This window comes from Apus apus, chromosome Z, assembly GCF_020740795.1.
Source record: "Apus apus isolate bApuApu2 chromosome Z, bApuApu2.pri.cur, whole genome shotgun sequence".
NCBI lineage: Eukaryota > Metazoa > Chordata > Aves > Apodiformes > Apodidae > Apus > Apus apus.
The window spans coordinates 70472920-70486135 of NC_067312.1; the positions used below are offsets into that span (position 1 = coordinate 70472920).

The following is a 13216-nucleotide window of genomic DNA, read 5'->3' on the forward strand; positions in this document are numbered from 1 at the left end:
TCATTCCCACACCTTTACCAACCCTCCTCTCATGCAGGCACAAGTGTGAACTTAATTGGGAAACTGATTTGTGCTAAAAGGAATGATGTTTATTTTTTACCAGCTTCCTTTTAATATGTCTCATTCCTCCAGGTCTGTTCCCTGCACATCCACACTACACACCTGTGTTCAGTGCACAGGGGGAAGGAAGCACAAGGATGGGATGTGGGAGAGCATGAGTGCTATGTGAGGGGGAAGTGGGAGTGCTTCTTTCAGCTAGCTCTCTGTTGAAAGCATATGAGGAGATACTGCCCTCAAGCCAGCAATTAAAAAAAAAACAAGACCAAAAAAAAAGAGACAAAAAAAAACCCCAAACCCGACTTGCTCTCAGGTTTGTTGGCACGCTTTGCTTGCTAATGTGGGATGTATTTCATATAGCAGTTGCAGGCAGCTGTAAGCTCAGTATGGTAGCTGCCTGGAAGCTCAAAGCAAATGCCTTGCTACTAATGCCTTGATGTTGGAGAAAGTGTATTAGCTGAGGCTTGGTGCTATAATAGCCACTACTTTATAGTTTCCAGTTGGCCAGGAATGAGGCAGAGAGAACTGAGCTGAGAACATAGGCAAAGCAATCTCATATCTGCCTTAAAAATTGTGTCTAGGGAGATCCACAGAATGAACTGGTAGGGGCTGTGAGAACCAGTCACTTGATAGAGGTGAGAGGCTGCCACTGCTCCCTGTTCTGCTGTTGAACCAGAAGTCATCCTGGCATGTAATTCCAATGCAAACAAGCACACATATGTACATAGGAGCACAGCTGGCTGCATGGATCAGCACAAACAGGGACATTCATCACTCAATGGGCACAGACAACACCAGCAGCCTCCTCCTGTTCCCCTCTCTGATTCTTCAGAGTGAGGGTATGTTAGTGTGAAAATACAGCCAAGGCCTATGTACAGCATTGGACTTCCCAGTCAATAGCCTAGCCATGCCGTGTGTGCCAGAGCTGTTCCTGGATCCTCCTTCTCCCCAGCTGCTAGCATCTGGAAGCACACAAGTCCCAACCCTGCACACATGAGCAGACTTAGAGACCCAAACATGATAGATCTCTCCCTTGCACCTGTCTTGCACACTCAGTCTGGCTGGTAGCTAGCCCTTGGATGTTCTCTTGTCCAGCTGTCACAGGCATACACACACACGTGTGCAAATGAGTTCGTCAGTCAGCCACCCAACCTCACTGTCTTCCTGGTAGCTGGGCTGGATCTCCTGTGCCCTCCAGTAGCCAAGTCAGGGTCTCTGGTGATGCAGCCTATACTTACTGCACCTTTAACACCTGTCTGCCCAGCAACTAATCCTGCTCAGCAGCCGTCATGGTGTGACAGTGGCTGGTGATCACACAGTGATGTGCACATCCAGACCATATGCACACTCTCCAGGGGGCCACTGGCACTGCAGACACAGGCACCCACGGCCCCTGGGTCCCTGCTCCAGTACCTGGCACTTACAGCTCTGTGGATGCATATACAGAGTCCCCTCACTCAGGAAAGTACTTAGGAGTTGAGTTTAATAAGAAGACACGATGGACAGTGTGATCAGGTGCAGAGCATGGCCAGATAATGGTAATGAACAGACAGATGTGCTGGTTACATCATCATCCCCTTTTGTCCCCTTATCTCTCTGTTTTCCCAGACTTGCTCCTCCACAGACCTCCTTGATCCCTCCATTATCCTGCCATTATTTCCTCCCTTAAATGCTCCACAACAAGCCTTGTACAATCCCCAAATGCTCTTCTCTGTATCCCATGGTAAGCTTCACATCCCTATAGTTGGTAACCTTTCTCAGTCCAAAAGGTGATCTGGAGATCTTTCCACTCCCTAATCTTGATGGGTTTCACCTGCCAGTTGATGAGGCTTGTGGCTCTCCAGATAGGTGAAGACCAGCATTTTGTCACACAGCCTAACATGACCTACCAGAGGTGACTGTACCTCCTGGGCTCCTTGCACAGCACTTTTTAGAAATCAGTTCTGTCCACTACAAGGGCTATGGTCCAGAAGCAGGCACCTCAGTGTGCTGCAAAGGGCTCCTTAAGCCTCTCAAGGGGGCTGGTAGGTCTTGGTGGACAGCACTTTAAATAGCTTAGACACAGAACTGCAAAAGCAGTGATGGTTATACTGGTAATCATGGCTCTCCAGGAGATCGGTGCGGTAGTTGTTTTCTAAAGGAGCATTTGAAACCCCACCAATCAACACTCTCTGGCGATAGTATCTACAAGTTAATAACAGCTCTGTGAAGCCCCAGCTTGTGCAGCCAAGGGTGTCCTTTTAATTGTATTTGGTCTGGACTTCATGACTGCTGTTGGGTTCTGTCTCAATTTTGCATAATGGGGTAAGGTACTGTTCTGCTCAGTTTGTTGCAGATGAATTCCTATACTCAGATTTTCCTGTCTAAATGAGTGCCAGGACAATGGGAACAGCTGGTTTTAGTAGGACTTGTGAGTCTGATGAGTAACACATTGACGAATGATGTGTTTTCACGATTGCACTGTTCTCACATAAGGGTGGCATTCCCCTCCCCACACACCTATGCCCTTATTTTAAGCCATTCCACAACTGACATAGTTTGGGAGCATGAAACCTCCTGTAGCTGTTTGGGACCACCCTTCTGAAAGACTTGCAGTTGGTATTTCCTCATCTCTATTAAAAGGATCTTATGGTAAAAATTATTTGGGGTGGGTTTCTTACCCTTAAAATTTTTTTTTGCCCTCTGATCCTGAGCTGTATTGCCCGTTTTTCGTAAAGAGTGCATTAGTTTGTGCATTTTGCATTTCAAAAGGGTGATTTGATGTGACCATGAATAGTTCTGGCCAGGTCCACTGCCTGGTTCTTTTGACTGCCTGAACAGTTTTAGTATCATTAGCATGGAGTGATCCAATGAACCATAACTCTGGTCTGAATTCAGTACAAAAATCAGTTATAATTGCTGGGAGCACTTCTGGGGCCTTTATCTGAGAGAACTGGTGGATGAAGTTGCTAGGCCAAAACCCATCACATTTGAGAGGTTGTGGCAGTCCAGTGGAGTTCCCACTGCCTGGTAAAGGGGAAACATAACCCCCATTTTCAAAAAGGGAAAGAATAGCTGGGAAACTACACTACAGGCCAGTCAGTCTCACCTCTGTGCCTGGCAAAATCATGGAGCAGATCCTCCTGGAAGCTGTGCTAAGGAACATGGAAAAATGAGGAGGTTATTGGTGACAGCCAGCATGGCTTCACTAAGGGCAAATAGAGCCTGCCAAATTTGGTGGCCTTCTGTGACAAAGCTACAGAGATGGTGGATAAGGGAAGAGCAAGTGATGTCATCTAGCTGGATTTATGCAAGGCATTTGACACTGTCCTGTGTGACATCCCTGTCTCTAAATTGGAAAGACAAGGACTTGATGGATTGATGACTTGGTGGATAAGGACTTGGCTGGATGGTCCAACTCAAAACAGTTGTGGTTAAAGGCTCAATGTCCAAATGGACACCACTGACAAGTGATGTTCCTCAGAGGTCAGTGCGGGGACTGGTCTGTTTAACATCTGTCAGGGACATGGTCAGTGGCATCGAGTGCACCCTCAGCAAATTTGCTGACCACACCAAGCCGTGTGGTGTGGTTGACATGCTGGAGAGAAGGGATGCCATCCAGAGGGGCTGTGAGAGGCTTAAGAGGTGGGCCCATGCCAACCTCATCAAGTTCAACAGGGCCAAGTGCAAGGTCTTGTACCTGGGTTGGGTCAGTCCCAAACACAAATACAGGCTGGGTGGAGAATGGATTGAGAACAGCCCTGAGGAGAAGGACTTGGGGGTGTTGATTGATGAGAAGCTCAGCATGAGCAATGTGTGTTTGTAGTCCAGAAAGCCAACTGTGTCCTGGGCTGCATCAATAGAAGCATATCCAGTAGGTCAAGGTAAGGGATTCTCCCCCACTGCTTCGTTTTTGTGAGACCCCACCTGGAGTATTGTGTCCAGTTCTGGGTCCCCCAACATAAGGACGTGAAGCTCCTAGAACAAGTCCAGAGAAGGACCACAAAGATGATCAGAGGGCTGGAGCACCTTTGCTATGGAGACAGACTGAGAAGGTTTGGGCTAGGAAAGCTGTGGATGCCCATCCCTGGAAGTGTTCAAGGGCAGGTTGGATGGGGCTTGGAGCAACCTAGTCTACTGGGAAGAAGTTTCAGTGGTAGACAACAAAATAGAAAGATACCTCTTGTCAAAGGTTTAGGGCTTCATTCTGCTGTGTTTTGTGCAATTTGGTCTCTATCAAAGTTATTTAACCTCATAGGAACAAGGTTCCCAAAAACCTAGGTAGAGAGGCAGTACATGTCTGTAGATTCTGTTGAGTCAAGGCCAGCAAGCAAGCATGTTGTAGGACTCTGCATCTTCTGCACATTCATGTTATCTAAGTGGGGGAGACAGAACCAAGTGAAAGAACCATCTGATGAAGATGCTGCAAGGGAATAAACTGATTTCTCCTTTACCTGGAGCTGAGAACAGTAGTTACAGCATGATGCTCATCACTGCTTTGATTGTGACATCTAATTGCACTAGGGATACTGTCCCTTTTCAGGAAAATACAAAAGAAGGACAGCTTCCTGCCCAAGAGCTAAAAAAAGACTGATACTGTAGTTCCTGTTACTAATTAGAATAAATACATTTGTTTGAGTAATCTTAAACTAGCCTAAGCAGTATGATAAGTGCTAGCAAATTAAAACAACAGTTATTATGGAAGTTCTTCCATAAAGGATAGGACAGGTGAAGAGAATTAGAAATAGTTCTGATGAAGTGCCAGATGTTGCCCCAAGTCCTCCCGAAAATGGAAAAAAACCCCAATCCTTAAAAATAAATGAAATAAATAGAATTAATAGAATTCTTGGGCTTAGCCTAAGAATTAGAAGCTCATAAAAAGATCAGCACAATTATTTTCCTCTCAGTAACTGGATACTGGGAAGCTAGGTACTGCTAGGGCCTGTGTCTAAAATGAACATTGAGCACTCAAGGTTGGATGAGCTATGTATGATCAAGCTCTTCCTTATATATTAAGCCAAATAAACACAGTTTTGCAGGTTTGTTGGCATTGGTGGAATGTTTATTTTGTCAGTATCTCGTAACAGGATATGGGAGGCAATGTTTGGCTATTTTTCCTAATGTGTTTTCCCTTTTAGTTATTCAGATATTCTGATTGAAAGGGAGGTGTTAATGCAGAAGTACATTCATCTTGTCCAGATTGTGGAGACTGAAAAGATTGCAGCCAATCAGCTTCGACATCAGCTGGAAGATCAAGACACAGAAATTGAAAGGCTTAAATCTGAGGTATGTGCCAGAGCCATCAAGCATTCATTGAATTATAATACTTTGCTGTGTGCATTGCAAGAATATTAAATATCTCTGTAATATTTATAAAAATAATGGAAACCCATAAGATTAATATGTACTAGTCCCCCTGTGAACCCTTGGCTAAATGTTTCTCTTAGAAGTATTTTGGACTGTTAAACTGATTGAATCACTTCCTTGTGAGAGACTTTTAAGGTGACACATTGCTTTGCAGTATGGGTGCCATTGATTGCACTATTTCCCACTTGTCTTCACATGTGGAATTTGATTCTCGACACGTTATCTTTGGTTGTGACAGCTCTGAAAATTTTTCCAAACTGCTCTGCTTCACAGAATGCTGAATTTTTTTTTTTAATTTTTTTTTTTTGCAGCCTTGAGCTGGTGAAGTCTGGGAGGCACATTTGGTTTTGAGAGGAGAACTGTTTCTCTTCGTGTCCTTCCCCCCTTTGGATCAAAAACCTTGCTGGTTTTCAGATAACTGTGTTAGTGTCCCTGTGACCAAATACATGCTTGTCATTCTGTGCAGCTTGAACAGAGTTGAAGAAGGGGAAAATATTTTTCTATTAGTTATGTAACTGAGAGTTTCATTACCTTGAAAAAGCATCTAATGAGTGTTTTTTTTTGTCAGATTGTTGCTCTCAATAAGACAAAAGAAAGAATGCGACCTTATCAAGGCAACCAGGAAGATGAAGATCCAGATATAAAAAAAATTAAGAAGGTAAACACACAGACTTCTGTGCTTAACAGAATGGTGGGATTTGGGCTGTACTAATTAGTTGAGTCTTCATTTAGTACAGTCAAACAAGAAGATTCCTTTTGCCTTACCCCTACTTAAACCTCTTAAATTGTATCAGCATCCTGTGTTTCAGTGGCACATTTATCTCGTGGTGTATTTGCAGCTTAAGTATTCATTTTTACTTGGAAGGTATGTGTTCAGTGTCTTAAAGAAGCTTGCACATTACATTTGACTGCTTTTAAACATTGAAATTAAGTCACAGGCTATGTCCTGTGGGAATCAAGTGTCTAGTGACTTTGTTCTCCTTTCTATAAAAATGCTTGTAAAGATACAAGAGAATGACTTACATGCTCTCACTGCCACTGGAATACAACTATTGAAAATGCAGAGTTTGGGTTGTCAGCCAGTCTGCTTGATGGTGATTGTTCCAGGATACTATGGCCCATGTTTTTAATAACAGGGACAGAATTTTCCCCGTCCGTATGGCATTTACATCTGCAGCTTTTGACGCTGTTTCTTAAGGCTGGATGTAACCAGGCTACAGACCTGTGCCCAGCACTGAGTCCCACAAATCCTACTGCATGAGCTTGAATGGAATTCATGCTTGAGGATGGGGTCCAGTATGTGTCAACCTTATTCTGACAGTGTTCAGTTTCTTAAATTGCATAGTATTCTACATGGTATGTGGACTTAGTTTCTGAGTTTTCTGGGTCACACAGTGTGAGTCAGGGTCAGCACTGTACATAAGGGTGCCCTTATGTGAATTTTCTTGATTGTTTTGTTATCTGGGCCCTTTTTTTTGAAGTTCTTTATTCAAACTAAACTCCTACCACTGAGATTTTGCATTTCTCTTTAAAGATGAATAATTTTCACATCAAGATCTGGGCAAAGACATACTGAAATTTTCTGTGGTCAGATGTAGACCTTTTCTGTAATCTTGAATCTACTTTGTAACTTCAGTGGCTCTTATGCTTAAGTAGATTTTTCCACGATATAGAGATACTTTTTAAGAATGCAAAAACCCAGCCTTTTCTGGATAATGGTGTTGCTGGACTAGGTGTCTGATGCTAAGTGATGTACTGAGATTTATCTTTAAATATACATGCTAGCTGGTATTTATTAAAAACAAAGCAAAGTGAGTTTTACAACTATTTTAGCGTTATGACAGTAATGATATTGACTCCATCTTGCAATGTGTTACCTGGAAGAGTTGCACAGTATTTCTGGGGGGATGAGAGAAACGTGTAAGGGGCTGTAAAAGGAGTTAAAAAACCTACACAGCAGGTAGCAGGTTGGAAGTGGAAAGAAGGTAATATATAAAGGTACAATATTTGAGCTTTCAATGAAAGGTGCCTTGATATGTAAGTGATACATTTGCAGTCTGTTTCCCGGCTACAAATATGACAAAGTGGTTTTGGGGATTTCATTCACAAACAGAAATTTTTAAAAAGTAGAGTTATATATCAATAAGGGCAACAGCTTTGCTTTTTTTTTTTTTTTTTTTTTTTTTTTTTAATGGGGGCATTTAATTTAGAGGGTTATTTCTACAATGAAGAGCTTTTGATAAGTCATGTAATGTTTTTTCTCATTCTTCTTTTCTGCTTGGTCCATTTTTAGGTCCAGAGCTTTATGCGAGGCTGGTTATGTAGAAGAAAATGGAAAACTATTGTCCAAGATTATATTTGTTCTCCTCATGCAGAAAGTATGAGAAAAAGGAATCAGATAGTTTTTAACATGGTGGAGGCTGAATCTGAATATGTGCATCAACTTTATGTTCTTGTGAACTGTTTTCTGCGGCCCTTAAGAATGGCTGCAAGTTCAAAGAAGCCACCTATCAGTCATGATGATGTTAGTAGCATTTTCCTCAACAGGTATGAGGGATTTTGTTTGCTTTGTGGGAGTTTCTCTGACCACTTCTTCCCATCTGTTTGCAGTAGTGAGGCCTGGCAGTCTTTTTTTTTGCTCTGATGTAAGCAATGTCACTGGGGTAGACCATGTTTCCAGGGCTAAAAGGGAAGGTGCTGCTGGTGATGCTGTTTGAAACCACCTGGTCCTCTGCCTCCTTTTAGTCTATTCCTCTGCTGGAAAAAGAAAAAGACAAATGGTGCCTCTCAGGGCAGTTCTCATTATTTGCTGTCACCTTCCCTGTTTCTTTTCCTCCTAAGAGTGCAAAATTTGACTTAGTGGCCTCGTATGATCCAGATGAGACCCTGAGGATGAGTACTTCAAATCTTCCCTTTTCTGTTGTCCTGCCTAAGGAGCCTCCTTCCCTCTCACTTGTCTTTTCATGTTCTTTGCATTAAGCATCCAAGTAGCACTGTAATGAGTATGTACAGATAAGCCAGCAGGCATCTAACATTTGATACAGGATTAGGATTGTGTCCAAGTCTGCCCCAAACTTCTAACAAACAGAACATGTTCCTTTAGTTCCCCAGTGCATTAATGATCACTGTATGCTTTATGAATTGTCCCCTACTTCTGTTGACCTCATAAGCTAAAATACAACATAAAGTTTCATGTTATATAAAAGTCTTAAGCTTCAAATCTTAAGCAGCAGCAAGATGACCACCAGTGGCTTGAGGTTTCTCTATTTTCCTGGTCCTCTTAAATTACTGAAAGCGTTGCCAAGGTTATTCTTGGAAAACCTATGCCTTAAACTATGTGGAACGTGTTATTTAATAGATGCTTTTATTTAGAATAACTGAACAGTTAGAATATACTTTCTACACCAAATACTATATATTTTTAGATGTACTACATTAAAATTTTAAACAATGCAATACAAGGAGGCACTTCCATAATAATAACGATCTTCTCTTTTTTCTAGCAAAGTGCAAAACATGCTACTAACCAGGAAGGGACATTTCTCTGTGGACTGTTAACCAGAAAATTAAACCTGAATTATCTTATATTGTTTAAATACTTGTTTTTCAGTGAAACAATCATGTTTCTTCATGAGATATTTCACCAAGGCTTAAAAGCAAGAATAGCTAATTGGCCTACCTTAATCCTAGGTAAGTTACTGTGTTTTCTCTAGGGGTAAGATTTTAATTTTTTTAATTTTTTTTTTTTAAATTACAGTAAGGTCTTTGTTTTTTAAGAGAGGACTTCTTTAAAGTACTTTTTGAATAGAACACGTTTCCAGGACTAACACCACAAGATCTGGTGTAATGGGAGTCCTACGTAGGCAGTAATGACTGTCTTCCAGTCTGTAGATGAAAATGCCTCCACCCTCAGCATTCATTAGGCAGGGGCCCCTGAATTTTCAGTGATATTGTCTGATTATTAGCTAACCAGAACAGCCATGTTTTGGCAGGTGAAAGAGCCGAGTTTAATGCTTCTGAAATCTCAGTGTATTGGAAACAGAGCTGATTGTAGTAATTCACTTTTGTCAAACAGAGTGATTTCTTTAAAAATTAATTTCAAGCGATGGGTAGCTGGGGAAAAAAAAAAAAAAGAGCATTTCTTGTCTTTTTCTAGCTGATTTATTTGACATTCTGCTGCCAATGCTGAATATATATCAAGAATTTGTTCGGAATCATCAATATAGTCTGCAAGTGCTGGCAAACTGTAAGCAAAACAGAGATTTTGACAAACTCTTGAAGCAATATGAAGCCAACCCAGCATGTGAGGGGCGGATGCTGGAAACCTTCCTTACTTACCCCATGTTTCAGGTAGTCTATGTATGCTTTTTGTGACTCTTTGTTTTTGATGTTTGGTTGATTGAATTTGTGTTGCTGACATAACAACTGATTGAAGATTCTTCCCACTTAACCAAAAACACTCTCAAATGCAATGAATTTATTTTTCATTTATTTCATTATTATACTGAAGCTTTGCCTGTAGAGATCTTCTCCAACTATACTGATTAATCTCCATTCAGAATCCTATGTATGTTGAAGGGGAATGTGGGATAAGGACTAGGGCCGAAAGAAAAAAAGCTGAGAAATAATTGCTTGACTTCTGCCTGCTGCAGGATTCCACAGAATTCCAATAGGGGATAATACACCTGATATAACAAGATAGAGCAGCCACAAGCATTTCGCTAGGAATACATTATGAAACTTTCTTCCCACTTTGTTCTCCAGTGACTTGGTCTTGAGAAAATGAAAAACATAGTGCAGAGGATTTGAAAACTTTATTTATCCTTCTGGTATTTTGTCTTGCTCTGCCTGGATTAGTTATTTGCAGCTGTTTTAAGAGGTCTGTGAAACACTGGTCTTTTGCATTTAACCTAACATTTTACTCATCAAGAGAACAGTGAACCCCCTCAGCTTCTTCAGTTGCAAACTAAACTGAGTAAAAAAATAAAGCTGTATAATTTTCCATTTTTGCATTTGCATTATTGTATTAGCCTAAAGTGCCACTAGCACCTATAATAATACATTTTTTTTTACCTTTGAACTTGTATACCATAAAGTTTTGGAGTTTACAGGTCATGGGATCTTAGAAGGGGGAGAGTGGGTCCTATTCATGTGTTATTGTTGGTAACTTCTCAATTCAGCATAGGAGGAAGTCATCTCTCTTCTCCCAAATACCTTTTATTCTGTAAAGACAAGTTACACTGCAGTATCACTTGGTTTTGGTTAAAAGCCTTGAAACTTCCCTTAGTAATAATGAGCAAGGTTCTTGGGCTAGATGTGGCCTTTAGTAGTCAAGTACTGAATATTCTTCAAAGTCTGATAGTGCAATGTGAATTTTATCAAAATGCAAACAGGTCAGCTGGCATTGTCAGAGTCACAAGAAATTTAAACACACGTATCCTATAAAAATTGAGGGAAGTTATGTATGGAACTCCCAGGGAGTTTTGAAAGTTTTCTCTGTTGCCACTTGGATAGCAGCCTGAAACAGTGAAATTTAATGTCATCTTTGTGGCTGCCTCTGCCCTGATCTTTTCCTTTAAAATGTGATGAATAGATCTTATGCTTCCTCAAACTGAAAACATACATGTATGTTTGCAGTCTCTCTCACCCAGAAGTTCAGTATTTTTGGCAGCAGTTACATTTGGAATGTATGTATAATAATTTAGCTGTGCATATTCATGTAAAAAAGACTGTAAAATTTTTTTGACCAAGGTTAAGGCATATATTTAACAAAAAGCTGTACTTGAATTATTCCTTAAAGGATTTACTGATTTTATACCTTGATTTGTTTTAAGATTCCTAGATATATTATAACACTTCATGAACTTCTGGCTCACACACCACATGAACATGTTGAGCGAAAAAGCCTTGAATTTGCTAAATCTAAACTGGAAGAACTTTCAAGGTAAGATTTTTCTATCTTATGTTGAATAATATTGAACAAAAGGTTTTGGCATTAAAAATCTGGTTTCTTTATTTTGTTTTGGCTTTGTTATTTAAAAAAAAGAATCTTATTAAGAACATGGTCATAACCAAACCAAACCAAAGATGAGGAAAAAAAAGATCAGGAAAAAAACCCACAAAAATACCACAGCCTAGTATTTTGGTGCTTGTGGTTTTTATTTTTATTTTTTGCCAACACAAATCTACAAGTGTCTTCTTGTATTTTGGGTAGGGGAGAATAGGAGTTGCTATAGGAACTGCCTACTCCTGGGAAATGAGCACAGCAATTTTCTTTTTCACAGTTTACTGAAAAAGGGTATTTCTGATACTCTCTGACTACAGGAATTAACTATGGTCTTAAGTACTGAGTTCTCAATCTGTGTTCTAGTTTATGTGCATTAATGGAACAATGGATTTTCACATATGCTTCAAATAATGTCAGATAAACAGGAATTAAGGATGTATTTTGATAACTGGTACTCCCTGTAAAAACCTGCAAAATGAAGCTCTTCCCTGAACTCCCAGACAGTTCTCAGTTGTCCACCTCTGTCAGCCCAGTAAGAAATTTGGTTTTTATCTTTGGGAAACAGAATTCTCTGAACAAAGAAATTCTTCGTGAACTGCAGAATATGAATCTGGAGTATCTGAATATTCACCAAAGATGTGCTTGGAGACTATTTAGTTGTAAAAGAGGGATTGCTTTATAGCTTTGTTAATTGCATGCTCTGCTCAGTTTTGTTTTTCTGTTAAGATGATATTACAATCTTGTGCAAACTCCCTGTTCATTTGGAGATTATTTTTTTTTCCTTTTTGTCCTGGTGTGTCTTTAACAGAGGCAGCTGTTTGAGTCAGGTCATGACTCCTCTTCATCTCTAAATTCTTATAGAGCTGAGCAGGCAGTATCTTTTACAGAAGTGTCCACGTTTGATTCCTTTAGTGTTCAGCAAGTTCTGCCCTTTTCTGAGGCCATCTGAAGCAGAAAGTGTAATGTGTCCTTTCCAGTCAAGCAAAGGACAGAATTTCTCTGGACAGGGTTATGCGCACAAGCAGATCTATCAGCTTTGACTTGCCTTTATCTCGTAAGTCAGAGTTCATTGCTGATCCAAATAATTAATCACTGAATGTTCAGAATTGGAGGCTGAGACTGATTGATCCTCTTCTGCTCATAAGGCAGGCAGTATAAATTTTGTGACTCATTTCCATCCCTTTAAGGTAGTTCCTAGGGAGGAGGAGCTTTCAGACAGTGCAGTCCGGTCCCAGTTGAGGAAAACACTATACATCACAACACCATATAAACTCTGGGTTGGTTTAAGCCTTGAAAAAATACCTATATATCTCTGTGTAAGGGGAGAATGCCTGTGAACAGAAGTGGAAGAAAGTAAGCTGTGAGCCATTAATGCTGTGGTTATTACAGGAAGAGAAGGGGGAGGGGATGGTACCTTGAGATGCAAACTGAAGCAGAGCAGAGTGGGAACCTGAAGGTCATGGGCAGGAACTCTACAATGTGCTGAAACTAATAAAAAATGCAAGGAAGTACTTCCAGGGTTCTGGCAGTCCAGTCTGTTAAGAAGTACTATTTATCTGCTGTGAAGGGGTTTTAGCTTGGTGGTATCCATCAGATGAGATTAGGAATAATCTAAAAGCAAGTCTGTCAAAACTGGTTTCACTGCTGAAAAAAAATTACATGATTGCAAGAACTATTTAAAAGATAGGGTAAAAAAGCAAAAAACTTACTCTTGAGTGATTTTATACTGCATGGAAATGTCTTGTTTTGTAGCAGGTGGCAAAGGACATCAGATACTTTCAGCTTCTATACTATGTAAGAAGTGAA

General features: G+C 40.5%; 1 protein-coding gene across 3 annotated transcripts in view; it reads left to right on the plus strand.

Moving 5' to 3' along the window:
* The window catches only part of RASGRF2 (Ras protein specific guanine nucleotide releasing factor 2), a 131537-nt gene that overhangs the window by 46543 nt on the left and 71778 nt on the right, over nucleotides 1–13216 (plus strand). For all 3 annotated transcript variants that reach the window (XR_007891862.1, XM_051643333.1, XM_051643334.1), the window contains exons 3-8: nucleotides 5175–5322; nucleotides 5972–6061; nucleotides 7697–7950; nucleotides 9014–9093; nucleotides 9560–9753; nucleotides 11238–11347. Coding sequence is in view for 2 of the 3 variants with exons in the window: in XM_051643333.1 (XP_051499293.1) it covers nucleotides 5175–5322; nucleotides 5972–6061; nucleotides 7697–7950; nucleotides 9014–9093; nucleotides 9560–9753; nucleotides 11238–11347 (876 nt within the window). In the remaining variant the exon portion in view is untranslated. The remainder of the gene's footprint in view (nucleotides 1–5174; nucleotides 5323–5971; nucleotides 6062–7696; nucleotides 7951–9013; nucleotides 9094–9559; nucleotides 9754–11237; nucleotides 11348–13216) is intronic.